General features: G+C 38.5%; 1 protein-coding gene across 4 annotated transcripts in view; it reads right to left on the bottom strand.

Moving 5' to 3' along the window:
• Nucleotides 1-14,835, bottom strand: part of inf2 (inverted formin 2) — a 38,598-nt gene extending 23,763 nt beyond the window's left edge. For 2 of the 4 annotated variants that reach the window (XM_057859727.1, XM_057859726.1), the window contains exons 1-2: nt 14,604-14,810; nt 1,847-2,257 (exon numbers count right to left, since the gene is read on the bottom strand). In XM_057859727.1, coding sequence (XP_057715710.1) covers nt 1,847-2,246 — 400 coding nt within the window. In that variant the 5' untranslated portion in view covers nt 2,247-2,257; nt 14,604-14,810. Of the gene's footprint in view, nt 1-1,846; nt 2,258-14,603 lie in introns of all 4 variants that reach the window. The other 2 variants (XM_057859729.1, XM_057859728.1) reach the window with 2 other exon arrangements.
• Nucleotides 14,836-16,069: the final 1,234 nt, after the last annotated feature.

The following is a 16,069-nucleotide window of genomic DNA, read 5'->3' as shown; positions in this document are numbered from 1 at the left end:
TCCAAGCAAGTTCACACCGAGAGATTACAAGATGCTAAAAGAAGTCTCCAAAAACCCTAAAATGTCATCACCAGACCTACAGCAGGCTCTTGCTACTGTTAATGTGAAAGTGCATGCCTCTACAATCAGAAAGAGACTTCACAAGTTTAACCTTCATGGGAGGTGTGCAAGGAGGAAACCTTTGCTCCCAAGAAGAACATGAAGGCCAAACTGAAGTTTGCTAGAGTGAATGTAGATAAAGACCAGGACTTCTGGAAAAATGCTCTTTGGACAGATGAATCTAAAATTGAATTATTTGGACACCAGAAAAGAGGACATGTTTGGCATAAACCCAATACAGCATTACAGGAAAAGAACCTCATACAAACTGTAAAGCATGGAGGTGAAGGTGTCATAGTTTGGGGATGCTTTGCTACAGCAGGACCTGGCCAGCTCACTATCGTAGAATCCACCCTGAATTCTATTATGTATCATAGGGTGCTTGAGGAACATGTGAGAGCATCTGTGAAAAAAATCAAAGCTGAAGCGAAACTGGACCCTGCAACCTGACAATGACCCAAAATATACCAATAAATCCACCAAGGACTGGTTGAAAAGGAAGAAATGGAGAGTCCTGGAATCAAGTCAAAGCCCATTGAGATGCTGTGGGCTGTACATGCAAGAAACCCCTCAAACATCTCAAAGCTGAAAGTATTCTGCGTTGAGGATCGGGTGAAACTTTCTTCAGACCGATGTCAAAGACTGGTAGATGGCTACAAAAAGCGTCTCTAAATATATATTAAATGCATCTTACCAGATATAAAATGACTACTACATAATCTGTGGTAGTCGTTTGGAGCCCAGTTTACTCGTCGAATTGCAGCAGTCAATCTCGGTCTCCTCTTCGGGTCTCTCGGAATACGGTAAAAATTCAAGTCTCTCCGTCTATCTTCTCTGTTTTTGCAACCGACCGCCACACACGACTTCACCATTTTGATTATTAATGTTAACGAGCAGAAAAACACGCCATAATAGGAGGAATTTACGAAGCGCTAATGCATTAACATGACTAGTATCCGGACAACATGGCGCGGGGGCGTGGCTGTGACGTCACGTGAGTAGGGTCTATAGAGTCTGGGACCCAGCTCCTTATTGGCCTCTCGAGCCCGAACAAAATCATCCGTGCAATTAGATTTGTTTATTTGCGTGACGTGTTCTTAACGAGCAACGTCACTCTTGCGCATCGGAAGTCATCTCCACAACAACACAGATGGCGAACGGAAGAGCCGAGAATATGTTCCTATCCGCGGGAAATTCAGCTTTAAATGACCAAAAACATATTGAGTCGCTAAAACCGACAGTCTATCTCGTGCAAGCCATGTTTAACAAACTTCCCCGCTCTCCTCGTATGCTTATGTCCTCACGCTAGAGTTTCTTTTTGCTTTACCAACGTCATGTCCGCCCGACGCTGATTGGTCCACTCCGCTCTCTGTTTGCTGCGGCTTGCACCGCCCTGGGAATTTGATCCGCGGAACAGTCGCCAGACTCTATAGCTGGAACAGCGGTGAGTCTGGAGTTCCAGGCTAGGTAACACTAGCTATAGGTAGAGTGTCCTAACTTTTTCCTCAGTTAGAATGTGCATTTTTGTTGATATATTTGGTTTAATGAGTAAAACACTGTTGATTTTTGTTGTTTCCCTGCAATTAAATCAATTTCTTTTCCAGAGATAAAGAAAAACAAGATCAGATATGTAAACGTTTCGTTTCTTACAAAGAACTTAATATTTAATAGGGTGTCCTATTTTTTTCACATGACTGTAATGACATGTGTTACATTTTTTCAAAACATGAAAAGGGAGTAAATGAACCTTGGGAGAGCTTCCGGATGTAGCCCTCATTCTCGATGATGAAGTGGATCCCAGTTGAAGAGTTCATGACAGCACGGACACAGTTGACACAGGTGAGCTGCAGGAGGGCATCCGCGATGCGAGAGCAACCTCGCCCCGAAAGGCGGTCCAGAGCCTCCAAGAGGAGATCTAGCCCACTCAATTCCAGGAATTGGACCATCCATGTCTGGTCGCTTCCGTCCAGGCGCCGCTTCAGGCCAGAATAGTTAACCACAGTAGGAACCTGAAGCAGTCTAATACATAGCTCCGGATCAGCATTCTCCAAGTTGGCTTCCTGTTGGGTGTCTGAGTCCTGTGATGAGCCTAGGCGACCCCGGACTGCAGCCCACTTCTTTTTTACATCTGAAATCCCAGACATCATTCTAAAAGCACCTGTGAAAGAAAATGTCATTATATAATTCAGTCATGTAGGTATATATTCATTCATGCCATATATAAAAAATCTGTGTGTTGATAGCTGGCAGTTCTTCCTCAGTCAAGAGGTTATGTCAGATGGCCACCCCCTCCCTGACTCATATATCCCAAGGACACAGCGAAAATATAGAGTGAAGTGTTCATAGGTGTGAACTTGACTTTGAATGACTGTTTGTATATGTAACCCTTAAACAACCTCATCACTCGCCCGTGGTGTACACTGCCAAAATACATAAACCCAGTGAGAATAAATAGTGAAGTGAATGTCTGAATTAATGTCATTGTGGAAAACAGTGGAAGTCACAACTTCCCTAAAAAAATATTGCTTCAGGTTGGAAGTTTGGGGGGAAAAAAGCACCTGGTTGCTTCAAACTATTGTGTCAAAAGATGAAACGAGTTGTTTGAAGGAACATGTAAAGATGTGGGAAAGACAAAAACAGACAACACACGTTTGCTTATACTAATTGTGGCATATCGTCATCTAGATATAAAACAGCCCATATAGTGATAGAGGAATTTTGCCATATTGCTCAGTCTACTACCAACATTTTTTTTTTTTTTTTTCCCGTTTGTAGAAATTAAACAAACATAATTTGTTGGAAAAGATTGACATAACAAATTAAGTAATCATTTTATTTTTGGATTTAGTAATTAATATTTTGATATGATAAAACTAGCTGTTACATTTGAAAAGCTTCTAATCATAACTGAATGGGAACATTCTTGCAATAAAATTGTACATACAAACCCCAAAATATCAGAGTTGATAAATTTAAAGTTAGAACTCGACGGGAAGTTTCACAAAAATAAATGTAAATAAACTGACAAACCCGCATGAATGAAAACATACTGTGACTGCCAAGCAATCAATGTTTTGGGAAGTCATGTTATTTGCACAATTATTTCACTGAATTTGTCCACACAATGTCACCATTGCTAAGCAGAACAAAAGACAGCAGGCTTGCTTGTAAAAAAAAAAAAAAAAAGAAAGGGAGAGAAAGAGAATAGGAAATGACAGCGCAGCACTTTGTGGGTGTGTAGACACCAATGTCAGCAGTCCAGTCATTACCAGCAGCTTTACCAAACATTCCCACTCAATTCTGCATAAAAATCTGACAGCTGATCAAAACTCCCGATTTGTCACTGGTGCTGGACACTGTCAGTGCAAAACGCATTGCTATTTACAATACGAAGAATATGTTTCATCAGCGAATGACTGAAAGTGATTACACTAGTGCTACTGTGTAAAGCAAGCATCTATTATGAATGCACACATGCTGCTTTTTGTGGCATAACCACAGACAGCACAATCCCCCTTTCAACAACCTGACCCTCTGGAGTGCTTCTGAAACATTCCTGTACAACTAGGAAATACACAAAGCCCAAAAAAGGGGATAGTACTCCACCAAAAAAAATCTAAAAATACGTTCTCTCAATTTAGAATTGGATATTTGCCGGTTCGATATAATAAAACCATTTTTAGGCTCCACTCGTTCTGTGTATTGTGGATTTCAGCCTAAGAAAAGTGGAATGACAAGTATTTACACACAACGACTTGCACTGACTCACAGTTTGGTACTTGAGTAGCTTGGAAGGAATGATGGCTTTGCAATGGCCTATTATACTTGCTTTTCAGTGCCTCTTTGCTTGGCACTCACGTACATATTTAACTTGTATGCTTTTAGATAGATTTTGCAAATGGACTCTGCTGTTTTCATAAGATGCAACACAGAATAATTCCATTCATTCCACCGAGTCAAGGTAAAGTGGTTCTCGGCTTTTGTCACATCTTCTACAGGGAATTTTGTCAGCTAAGGTTGCAGAATCTTGTTGCGTTACCGTGGCAGCCAACAAAACAATGGTGATTTACAACACAGCTTCTCAATGCTGTATTCAAGTAACATTGAATTCTCCCTTTCCCCCACTTTGCAACAACTACTTTCTATTGACCCACTGAAACCTTGCCTGAATTAAAACATCAGATTTCTATTCGACCCAAGAGCTGAATAGCACATACAGTGAGGAGCAGAAGTCTTTGCACCCCTTGTGATTTTGCACTTAGAAAATAGGTAGAGGTCTGAAATTTCAATCATAGATGCATTTCCACTCATTGTATGATTATTTATTTATTTATTTGCAATTTACTGAGAGTATTTGTAGCCACCCACCCGTTTGAGCTCATTATTTGTACCCCACAGTCAGTCATAATCCAACTGCAAACATTGGCAAGACCAGAGAGCTTTCGAAAGACACCAGAGAAATAATTATTGAGCTCCACAAAGCTGGAAAAGGATATGGGACAACTGGAAAGCATCTTGGTGAGAATTGACAGTTGCAGCAATTGTTAGAAAATGGAAAAGGCTAAAGATAGTCTACCTCGGACTGGGGCTCCATGTAAAATCTTTCTCGTGGGGTATCACTCATGATAAGAAAAGTGAGGGAAAAGAGCTGGATGCAGTTTCAAAGGCTACTGTCGGTAAAACACTACCGTGCAATGGTTTAAAATCATGCATTGCTCAGAAGATTCCTCTGTTGAAGCCAGTACATGTAAAGGCCCGTCGGACGTTTTCCTGGGACCATCTGAATGATGCAGAGGGGTCATGGGAGAAAGTCATGTAGTCAGATGAGATCAAAGTACGACTTTTTGTTGCAAACTTTACTCGTTGTGTGTGGAGGAAAAAGAAGGATAAGTACAATCCCAAGAACACCATCCTCACTGTGAAGTATGGGGGTGGAAACCTCATGTTTTTCGGCAGAGGGTACAGGATGACTGTACTGTATAAAGAAAATGATGAATAGTGAAATGTATCGTCAGATTTTGAGCCACAACCTCCTTCCCTCAGTCAGAGACTTGCAGATGAGTTGTGGCTTGATCTTCAAACATGACAATGATGTCATGTTTGTCATGATGTCACCAATCTGACCAAGTTGTGGCTGTGTAAAAACAAGGTTCTGGAGTGGCCTAGCCAGTCTCCAGACCTCAGTCCAATAGAAAATCTATGAATGGAGCTGAAACTTCGTGTTTCTCATTGGCAACCCCAAAACCTGACAGATCTAGAGAAGATTTGTGTGGAGGAATGGGCCAAAATCCGTTTCCATATGTAAAAACATGCTGAAGAACTACAGAAACCTTCGGACGTCTCTAATTGCAAACAAAGGCTTCTGCACTAAATGTTAGCACTGATTTTCTCAGGGGTACAAATACTTATGAACCCCAGTAAATTACAAATAAATTATTGAAAATTCATACAATGTGAGTTCCGGATTTTTTCCCTTTAGATTAAGTCTCTATGAGTGGAAATGCATCTATGATTGAAATTTCAGACCTCCACCTATTTTCTAAGTGGGTGAAATAGCAAAATCACAAGGGGCACAAATACTTTTATTACTGTGGTTTGCAGTTGTGTAGAACCTTACGTAATACACGTAACACACTTATTGTGTGTGTGTATGTTTATAAAGTCTGCATGTGCAATGTAAAAACAAAACAAAACAAAAAAAATGGGACCAAGTGTAATACTACATTTAAAAATCCTTTACTATATTGAACAACTGAGATTATGTAGTTTCATTCGTGTACACAACCCTTGTAATAAAGGATGTGGATGCGTTTCAGAATAAATTCAATACCATTTAAACCTAAATGGGATTAAGCAAATTTAAAATTCCTCCGACTCAGTGTTGTCAGTAACGCTTTACTGTAATCTACCGGTAATTACTTTCTTTCCATCACGTGTAAGCTAACGTGTTCATTTTTCTAAACAACTAATCTGATTAAAGCTAGTTCCCTTAGTGTCTGTGCGTTACTATTTTGTTATTGCCTCATCATGTATGTAGAATGAAGAAAAATGTAGTCATGTATGAAGAGCATTTTCTAATTGAAAATGCTAGAAAGGTTTCCGGTACATGTTTCCACCGTTGTGTTTATTGCACTTCGCAATTCTTTTGTGTGTTGTTGATTACTGCGGAGTCAATTTGCATTGTTTTACACTGGCACTGATATGCTAACCCAAAATCCTATATTTTTGACATTAGGCTTAATCTTGAAGTTTGCCGCGTTTAATTAGTCGGTGGAGTTGATTTCAACAAATTCCATGCAGTTTTTCAGTTATTTGGTAGTTTCAGGGCTCCGGAGTGGTTTAGCTAGTGCGAGTCAATGGTGGTTGAAATCGACTCTATCGACTAATTAAACCTCTGCTAACTCGAGGATTAAGATCTATGTGAAAAATTCTAATCTTCCCCTTTAAATTCAATTATCGGAAAGTCAATTACATATGATGACAATTTTCTGTTGTCATTCTTATGTTGAGGCGGCAAAGGGGAAAACATTGGTAAAAATTAACTGATAAATTACTTTTAAAGTAATTTAGTTACTTTGTTAATGAAGTAATCAATAGAGTAACTCGATTACTTTTTTTTAGGCTTAATCAGTAATCAGTAATTAAATTACTTTTTCAAGTAATCTGCGAAACCGCTGCTCGGATTAACCTCAAATATTCTAATGGGCTTTTTCCTCCATTTTTTGCTTGAATGATGAAGGTTTTATGCCATTAACTGAAAAAACACAAAACACTATGTGACATAAATATTATCTTTATGCTCAACAAACAAAACACCAAGTATCAATCGAAAACCACTTAAGACTTGCAGTATGATTCTGATTGTGTTAGCAGTAGTATAGGATTACACCAAATCATACTGAAGTTTCTAATACTGTATTTTGCCGCTTTCATATGCAGTACTCAAGCTATTATCTCTAGTTGAAATTTATTGAATACACTGTTCAATGAATTATTTCTAAAAATAAATAAATAAAAATAAAGTCAATCTCAGCACTCTAAAGATTGAGCACACTCGGTGTACAAAAAAAAAAAAAAAAACCTTTTCATGCCTCGGTATGATTGAAGATAATTGCTGAAAAATGGGAAAATAAAGTGGTACTAAATTTTTGAGACATAACATTATTATATTACATGTTGGTGGTGGGGGAATGGCTAAAACTATGAACAGGTACACCGTAGGGTTTTCTGGCATGTGTCAGCCCTCTCTAACGATGTGCAGTATCCATTGTCTATAGCGGTTGTCCTTATCTTGTCATTCTTCTCCCTATTCTGGCTGCATTTGAATCATAGCCTATGCCAGCTGATTCAGAGCACGAGGCGAGCTACACCCTTCACTGCTTGCCAGCCAATCAGAGAGCTAAAAATGTGTTGTATTTGATTATGATTATGTTGTACGAGCAGTTACTAATATTGAGGTAATAATAACTGCAAGTAAAGGCTGGTAAACTGGCGGTTTTCCCAAACATATTTTGCGCGTTTTTCAAGTCAGAGACAAAGATGTGGGTGTGTCTGAGTGTCATGTGTGCTACTGTAGGCTTCGAGGGAATATTTCTGATGAAAGGAAAATAACTATCTCGGGTCAAGAATTTTCTGAGGAAATAAGATAAACATGCCAGTGCGGCAGCATGCTCTTTTAAAAAAAAAAAAATCTAAATACAATAAATACAGTGGCGGCATTCTAAAGATCGGGCACCCTGGGTGTACACAAAAACCTTTTCATGCCACGATATGTTTGAAGATAATTGCAAAAAAAAATGGGGGGTTGGGGGGGGTGACCAAAATTTTTCAGATATAACATTATATTATTGCATTATTTTTGGGGAATGACTGAAACTAAGAACAGGCACACAGTTGGGTTTTCTGGCACGAGTCAGCCCTCTTCCACAATGTGCATTGTCCATTGTCCTTATCTTGTCATCCTTGTCACTATTTTGGCTGCATATGAATCGTAGCCTATGCCAGCCAATTTACAGCCAGACAAGCTACACCCTTTACTGCTTGCCAGCCACTCACAGAGTTAAAAATGTGTTGTATTTGAATTCAATTAGTTGTACTAGCAGTTACTAATGTTGAGGGAATAAAAATGGCAAGTAAAGGCTGGTTACCTGGCTGATTTCCCAAACCATAATTTTCTACCATTTTAAAGCCAGAGACAATGACGTGGGTATGTCTGAGGCCATGTCTACACCTTCCAGGGTTTTTGAAAACCAAGGATCCTGCCCTAAAACGTCGGGGGGGGAAAATTACATCCACACCAGCGTGTTGGTAGCAAAAAAAAAAAAAAAAACTTCCACAGCCAACCGCATTCATTCATTTTTAGCTACATTCATAACAATGCGCGAAAAATAATTGTCCATAATACTGTAATAAAATATAATAATAATATACAATATGCGGAGGACATGTGTTCTTTAATGTGAAGCCGTAGACTTCATAATGTATTGACGGGACATGGGGCATAGGGCCGGTTCATAGGGGGCCAATCTCTGTCAAAGCTGACCGAGTGGAAACACATAGAGCTTTTTCCGTTGAAAATTCATGTAAATAAATGCTTAAATCCCTGAATTCTTTATAGATATGGACGTAAAACAGTCTCGATTCTTTGTTAAAAGCAAAAAAAAAACGTGCAGTTAGCATTTATTTTACATAAATATTGCGAACTATGCTGCTAGTCAGTAAGCAAATTAGCGGCCACCATATCACAAAGAGCTTTTTCCGTTTAATATTTTTGTGAATAAATGCTTAAAACCCTGTATTCTTGACAGATATGGACATAAAACAGTCTTGATTCTTGGTTAAAAGCAACAACAAAAAAAACGTGCAGTTAGCATTTTTTAACGTAAATATTGCGAACTATGATGCTAAACGGTAAGCAAATTAGCGGCCTCCATATGTAAACAAAGAGATTTTTCCATTAAATTATTGTGAATAAATGCTTAAATCCCTGAATTCTTTATAGATATGGACGTAAAAAGGTTTTGATTCTTGGTTAAAGGCAAAAAAACCTACAGTTAGCATTTTTTAACGTAAATATTGCGAACTATGATGCTAATCGGTAAGCAAATTAGCGGCCGCCATATTTAAACAAAGAGTTTTTTTCCCGTTAAATTCTTGTGAATAAATGCTTAAATCCCTGAATTCTTTATAGATATGGACGTAAAACAGTCTCGATTCCTGTTTAAAAGCAAAAAAAAAAAAAAAAAAAAAACGGGCAGTTAGCATTTATTTTACATAAATATGTCCCATGTCCTGCTAGTCTTTAAGTCTCTGTGGCGGCTCCCATAAAACAACAAAGAAAAGAATTTTTTTGCGTTGAAAATTATTGTGAATAAATGCTTAAATCCCTGAATTCTTTGATTTCTGAATTCTTTATAGATATGGACGTGAAACAGTCTCAATTCTTGAGTCCCGAGTCTCGCAGTTAGCAGTTATTTTACGTAAATATTTTGAAGTGTAATGCCAATGCTGTAGCTGCTAATTTCTCCCGTTTATTTTTTTCATAACGTGTGAAAATGCATGCATGGTACGAAAAATATAATAATTACCTTGAATCCTCGAACAAATCACTCCTAAGACAATCCTTCCATTTTGTAAGCAGTACAGCTTTCGTACTTTTTCAACCTAAATCCTGCGTTAGATCGCTGCATGTGACCGACTGCTAATAAATGAAGCAGAGTGTGGGACGGCCCCCTTCGGGAAGGCGTGAAGCAGTGAATGGGGAATGTGTCATGTCAATACATTATGAAGTTTAAGGTGAAGCACTGCAATAGTTTGTAAATAAATGGAAGCAAAATAAACACTTGTCTAATTTACTCCAAATGTAACCATTTGTCTCATGTGTGACGTAGGAACAAAGTTTGTCGCAGTCAGTGACATTTCCACAGTTAAATCCTCAGTTATCATTGTCCACATGATAACGCCACAAACGCAGAATTCACACATCTTCTCTTTGGATAGCGTTTTTAAGAACCCTAGTTTAAATGTGCATGTGCATGATAGGCCAAACTGTCGAAAAAGTTCTTCTTTTTGCCAAATGCCCTGCTACGTGTAGACATGGCCTGAGTGTCCTATGTGCTGGGCTTCCAGGGAATTTTTCTGAAGGAAGGAAAAGAACTATCCTGAGACAGGAATCTTCTGAGGAAACAAGATAAACATGGCAGTGTGGCAGCATGTTCCTGCTTTTGAAACATCTGTTTCACTGAGGAGTTAATCCACAGTCAAGATAATTCATGCTGGTCGAATGAATGAAAAATGTGCTTTCTATTAAGTTGCTCTTTCTAAAATATTCTTATGTCTCCATCGAAAAGCTCCCACATGCACTTCTAATAGCAGCTGATTCACTGCCTACAGGACAAACCCACACGTGTCCTCTGCTTGAGCCTCCTACACAACAGCCCAACTCCACTGTACACAACATTAACACTTAAGTATATACACCCACTGCTTCCTTTTATTTGAAACATATGCAAAGCCCAAGACTGTGAATATGGATATGTACTTTGTATATATTATTGTGATTGTTATCATTATGTAAGTGCGGGGAAACCTTCAAACACGCTGAACAAAAAATGAAGTTCAATTTTAAAATACTTAGCCTCACAGGCTAGTTTTGTTTTACCAAACAGATGCTAACATATATACACAAACAATTACTACATACGGTAGTTATTGTTAGCACTTAGCACTAATCCATACATGATCCGTTCATTTTCTACATCACTTATCATATTCAGCCAGTCGCAGTGCACATTTAGAAACAGACAGCCATTCATGTTCACACCGCCAGAGCGGTAACTAAACACTGCCGGACCAAAGGTAGGCGGATAAACCACAGCATCAGTGACTATTAGTAAAAATAAATGGTATTTTAAACTAAAATGGAGTCATTCATAGGACACATCTAATCCTCTACCTAAGGATACAGTCACATTTGTGTGAGTTGTCTTAAAGGCTGTCCGATTAATCGATTTCGAACCGAAACCAATTTTTCTGGAAAAAAACGATGTTAAAAACGTTCAAAACGGTATGTTTGATTTTCAAAACTGCACCATTTTGGTTTATTTAAGACGCCGTAGTTAGCACACCGTCATGTACAACACAACGACAGACTGTAATATACAGTTGTAGTCAAAAGTTTACATACACTTGTGAAGAACATAATGTCATGGCTCTCTTGAGTTTCCAGTTATTTCTACAACTCTGATTTTTCTCTGATAGAGTGATTGCAACAGATACTTCTTTGTCACAAAAAAACATTCATGAAGTTTGATTCTTTTATGACTTTATTATGGGTGAACCGAAAAAAGTGATCAAATCTGCTGGGTCAAAAATATACATACAGCAGCGCTAATATTTGATAACATGTCCCTTGGCCATTTTCACTTCAATTAGGCGCTTTTGGTAGCCATCCACAAGCTTCTGGCAAGCTTCTGGTTGAATCTTTGACCACTCCTCTTGACAGAATTGGTGCAGTTCAGTTAAATTTGATGGCTTTCTGTTTTTTCAGCATTGTCCACAAGTTCTCAATGGGGTTTAAGTCAGGACTTTGGGAAGGCCATTCGAAAACCTTAATTCTAGCCTGATTTACCCATTCCATTACCATTTTTGATGTGTGTTTGGGGCCATTGTCCTGTTGGAACACCCAACTGCGCCCAAGACCCAATCTTCGGGCTGATGACGTTAGGTTATCTTGAAGAATTTGAAGGCAATCCTCCTTCTTCATGATCCCATTTACTCTCTGTAATACACCAGTTCCATTGGCAGCAAAACAGCCCCACAGCATAATACTGCCACCACCGTGCTTGACGGTAGGCATGGTGTACTTGGGGTTAAAGGCCTCACCTTTTCTCCTCCAAACATATTGCTGGGCATTGTGGCCAAACAGCTCGATTTTTGTTTCGTCTGACCACAGAACTTTCCTCCAGAAGGTCTTATCTTTGTCCATGTGATCAGCAGCAAACTTCAGTCGAGCCTTAAGGTGCCGCTTTTGGAGCAAGTGCTTCCTTCTTGCACGGCAGCCTCTCAGTCCATGGAGATGCAAAACACGCTTGACTGTGGACACTGACACCTGTGTTCCAGCAGCTTCTAATTCTTGGCAGATCTGCTTTTTGGTGATTCTCGGTTGAATCTTCACCCTCCTGACCAATTTTCTCTCAGCAGCAGGTGATAGCTTGTATTTTCTTCCTGATCGTGGCAGTGACAAAACAGTGCCATGCACTTTATACTTACAAAAAATTGTTTGCACTGTTGCTCTTGGGACCTGCAGCTGCTTTGAAATGGCTCCAAGTGACTTTCCTGACTTGTTCAAGTCAATGATTCGCTTTTTCAGATCCATGTATGTATACTTTTGACCCAGCAGATTTGATCACTTTTTCTGTTAACCCATAATAAAGTCATAAAAGAACCAAACTTCATGAATGTTTTTGTGACAAAGAAGTATCTGTTCCAATCACTCTATCGGAGAAAAATCAGAGTTGTAGAAATAACTGGAAACTCAAGAGAGCCATGACATTATGTTCTTCACAAGTGTATGTAAACTTTTGATCACAACTGTAGGTGCCAATGTATATGCGTGTGCATGTTTTTGTGTCTGTCTTACTCTGTGTGCCTGTGTGTTTGTCCCTCTGTCTCATTTTCTTGTCAAGATTGCTGCTACTAGATTACAGCAACTAAAAGCACGCCATCTTGTTTTCGTTTTTATACAATAACATATTTTGGCAAAATGCATAGGTCTACATTTGAAAATGAAATCTATATGCACATTGTTCATAGGCCCATTAAAGTGTTTGATCTGACGTCTTTTGTAAAGATGAAGTGTTCATAAACCTAAATGTTAAATGGTGTTATACTTATATAGCGCTTTTCCACCTTTTCAAGGCGCTCAAAGCGCTTTACACTATCTCGCCATTCACCTACTGGTGACGCAGCACCAGGAGCAATGTGAAGGGATCATTCTGTTTAAAAAGGGGCTTGTGGCATTACAGTTACCTTCATTGGGGTGCATATTTGCGTTTGTTTCAACAAGGTGATTGCCACCTTGCATATTGTTATTATTGAGTGACATTTTAATATTTCCTTTATGTAAAATCAGGGAGAAATGTTATATATGGCACATCACGCAGACTGATTTGCTGACAGACTATTTGTTTTTCTTTATTTATTTCTTTACTTTCCTTTCAGGCATGACAAATCCAAACAAACATACAGCATTCATATGTGTTTACATTTAATTCAACCCAAAAACAAAAAGGCTGACTGACTGACGTTTCTCATGTTTGATGTTGTTTGAAGAGGTGTATGCACTTTCCTCTTTGATTATCGCTTTAATTAAGAACAGAGCTGGAATCTGTTGTAAACATAAAAGCTCTTAATCCCAAGGGATTCACATAGTTAAATCCACTGGCACTTTCAGTTCTAATAAAGAAAAAATAAGTTTAAATAGAAGACATTCCCAATACTTTATTTGTCATTATTTTTATTTAGCCATGAAATTGTATTCGATATCGGAAAATCGGGTTTCAGAGAAAATAATAGGGATTTTTCTTGTTCAGCAAAGTCGAACAGTAATTAGTAGTAGATGAGTTTTAAATCTGTTCTTTTGTTAAACTTCTATTTACACATGAATGATACATAGGAATGTTAATCACCAGTATTTTTTTATGGCAACACTTTGAGGCTGGAATGAACAAATTCACTTTGGAAACTAGTTTTAAATTTTACCAACATAAAAGTAAAGATTATTTGAGGTATTTCAGTAGACTAAAAGGAAGAGCGTAAGCTACTTTTTTGGTAAATATTCAAGTTTCATGCAACGCTTAAAAGCTCACAGTCACAGTATTTACAGTAGGGTTAAGGACATCTGGAGCTCATTAAATGATACCTACTCTCTTCTTCCATCTTGTCTATTTTTTGGGAGGAATATGCATGGAAAAACTGTTCGTATATTACGGACTGGAGTGAATATAGTTTACTTTAATAATACCGTTAAAATGGCTGTTTACACAATTAAGCAAATAAATCTTTAAACGCATACTAAAAAATAATAAGACATGCAAACCAACGTTATCCAAATAAAACCTTTGAAGTGTATTTTGGCAACAGAGCACATTCCCCATACGCCCTTTATTTGAAGCCTTTGTCATCTCAAAAGAGTGTTTTTAGGGAAACAGGCTCATCCCGTATGAGCATCGATGACAATATCCATACTAAAATACACACGTAAATAAAGCATAACGCTGGATAAATCAAGACAACACAGATCGGTCAAAAATAATTACTTTGGTGTGCGCCTTTCGACCAGACGAGTGTCCCGTGCTTGAAGAGCGGGACGAACCGACAAAATGTTTTTGGGGAAAAAAAAAAAAAAAAAAAAATCCAGACATCCAGCGTCAAACATCCTTACCCACTGTTGCATTATTGAGGATCCTCCTAACAGTCTAATAAGGATGCGGATGATGTCTTACCTGGTTTTGTTCTAATAATATACTTGAAAGAATCGCGTCCTTATGTGCGTTTCAGATGGGAAAAGCTCCAGATGACCACCGCACTGCCGTTTCCATCGCCAAAGACAAAGCATGGATCTCCTCAAATTAAGGCATTAAGGCGACGGCAAGTCAACCCGAGTGGGTGTGTGTGTTTGTGTGGCTTTTAATCGTCACGGCACTGAGCTCTCGCTCACTCACTTGTTTAAGAGTGACGTCAACGTGGAGGAAAACACTAGGGTCCCACATCCGCTCTTGCCTTTCGTAATAAATAGGAGAGATAGGAAAACGCAAAAAAAAAAAAAAAAAAAAAAAAAAAAAAAAAAAAAATCACCTGTCACCATTTGCAAAACATGACAATGCATCAAAATGGGTCGTTGCCTCGACTTGAGGGATTGGGGTTAATCAGCAAGACGCTATAACTTAACATTGCAAGCGAACGGAAGAGTTAAGATTCTATCTGCCTGACAAACGTAACCAGTAACTTGATATATAACGCTTTGATCACATAACCGTTTCCATTTTCTGTGACTTTTAACCTTTGTAATAACTAAAAAAACATGGAATGTTTCATGCTGCTTCATTCAAAGCGTAAGATCTCGTCACGTGAACATTTAACGTTAATACGATTACAAAATCATTGTTGTGCTCCGCCCCCCCTCAAAAGAAACGGTACAATTCTCGCTATTTCAGCTATTTATTCGCTCTTTCATCCATTAAAAAATATATTTTTGTATATATTTATTATTATTCATTGAGCTGTACGGCTCTTCCATTTAGTTTACACTGTCCTTGAAATCTCTTATTTTAAATGCGTTGTGTTTCTTGCCAAATGACAAGAAATGAATTTGGATTCCGTACGGTGTTAAGATAGATGCTGTCTTATTTTGAATGTATCAGTGTCGTTTCCTGCCCTAACCCACCAGCTCTGCTACTGTCTATTTACTGCGGTTTCTGAAGCTGCCTGCAGTGTCTCCATCCCAGCTGCTGGAGCCGAACTCGGGCAGATTATTTGAATCAATCATTTAAAACAACCTCAGGTGTCAGAAGTACAGATACAGAAAATAAATTATAAAACAAATAGAGCAGGGGTGCTCTTATGTTACAAAGACATGTTTTAGTCATTTAATTGTACTCATTCAAAAAGTGACTACCGTAATTTTCGGACTATAATTCGCTACTTTTTCCCCTCGTTTTGAATCCTGCGGCTTATAGCCCGGTGCGGCTTATTTGTTAATTCATTTGGGTTAATAGTTAACACTTTATTTGACAGCGGCGTCATAAGACTGTCATAGGACTGTCAGAATTATGACATGACACTGTCATGATTGTGATGGGCATTAATGGGCATTAATGAATGCACATGACAGATGTCATTAAGTGCCATCTGGCAAGTTTTGTCACAAACTCCATTTATGTCCATCTTAGATCTTTGACATCCATTCAGA

Source organism: Corythoichthys intestinalis, chromosome 15 (genome assembly GCF_030265065.1).
Source record: "Corythoichthys intestinalis isolate RoL2023-P3 chromosome 15, ASM3026506v1, whole genome shotgun sequence".
In the NCBI taxonomy this organism is placed as follows: Eukaryota; Metazoa; Chordata; class Actinopteri; order Syngnathiformes; family Syngnathidae; genus Corythoichthys; species Corythoichthys intestinalis.
This window is presented reverse-complemented; position numbering and strand designations above follow the sequence as displayed.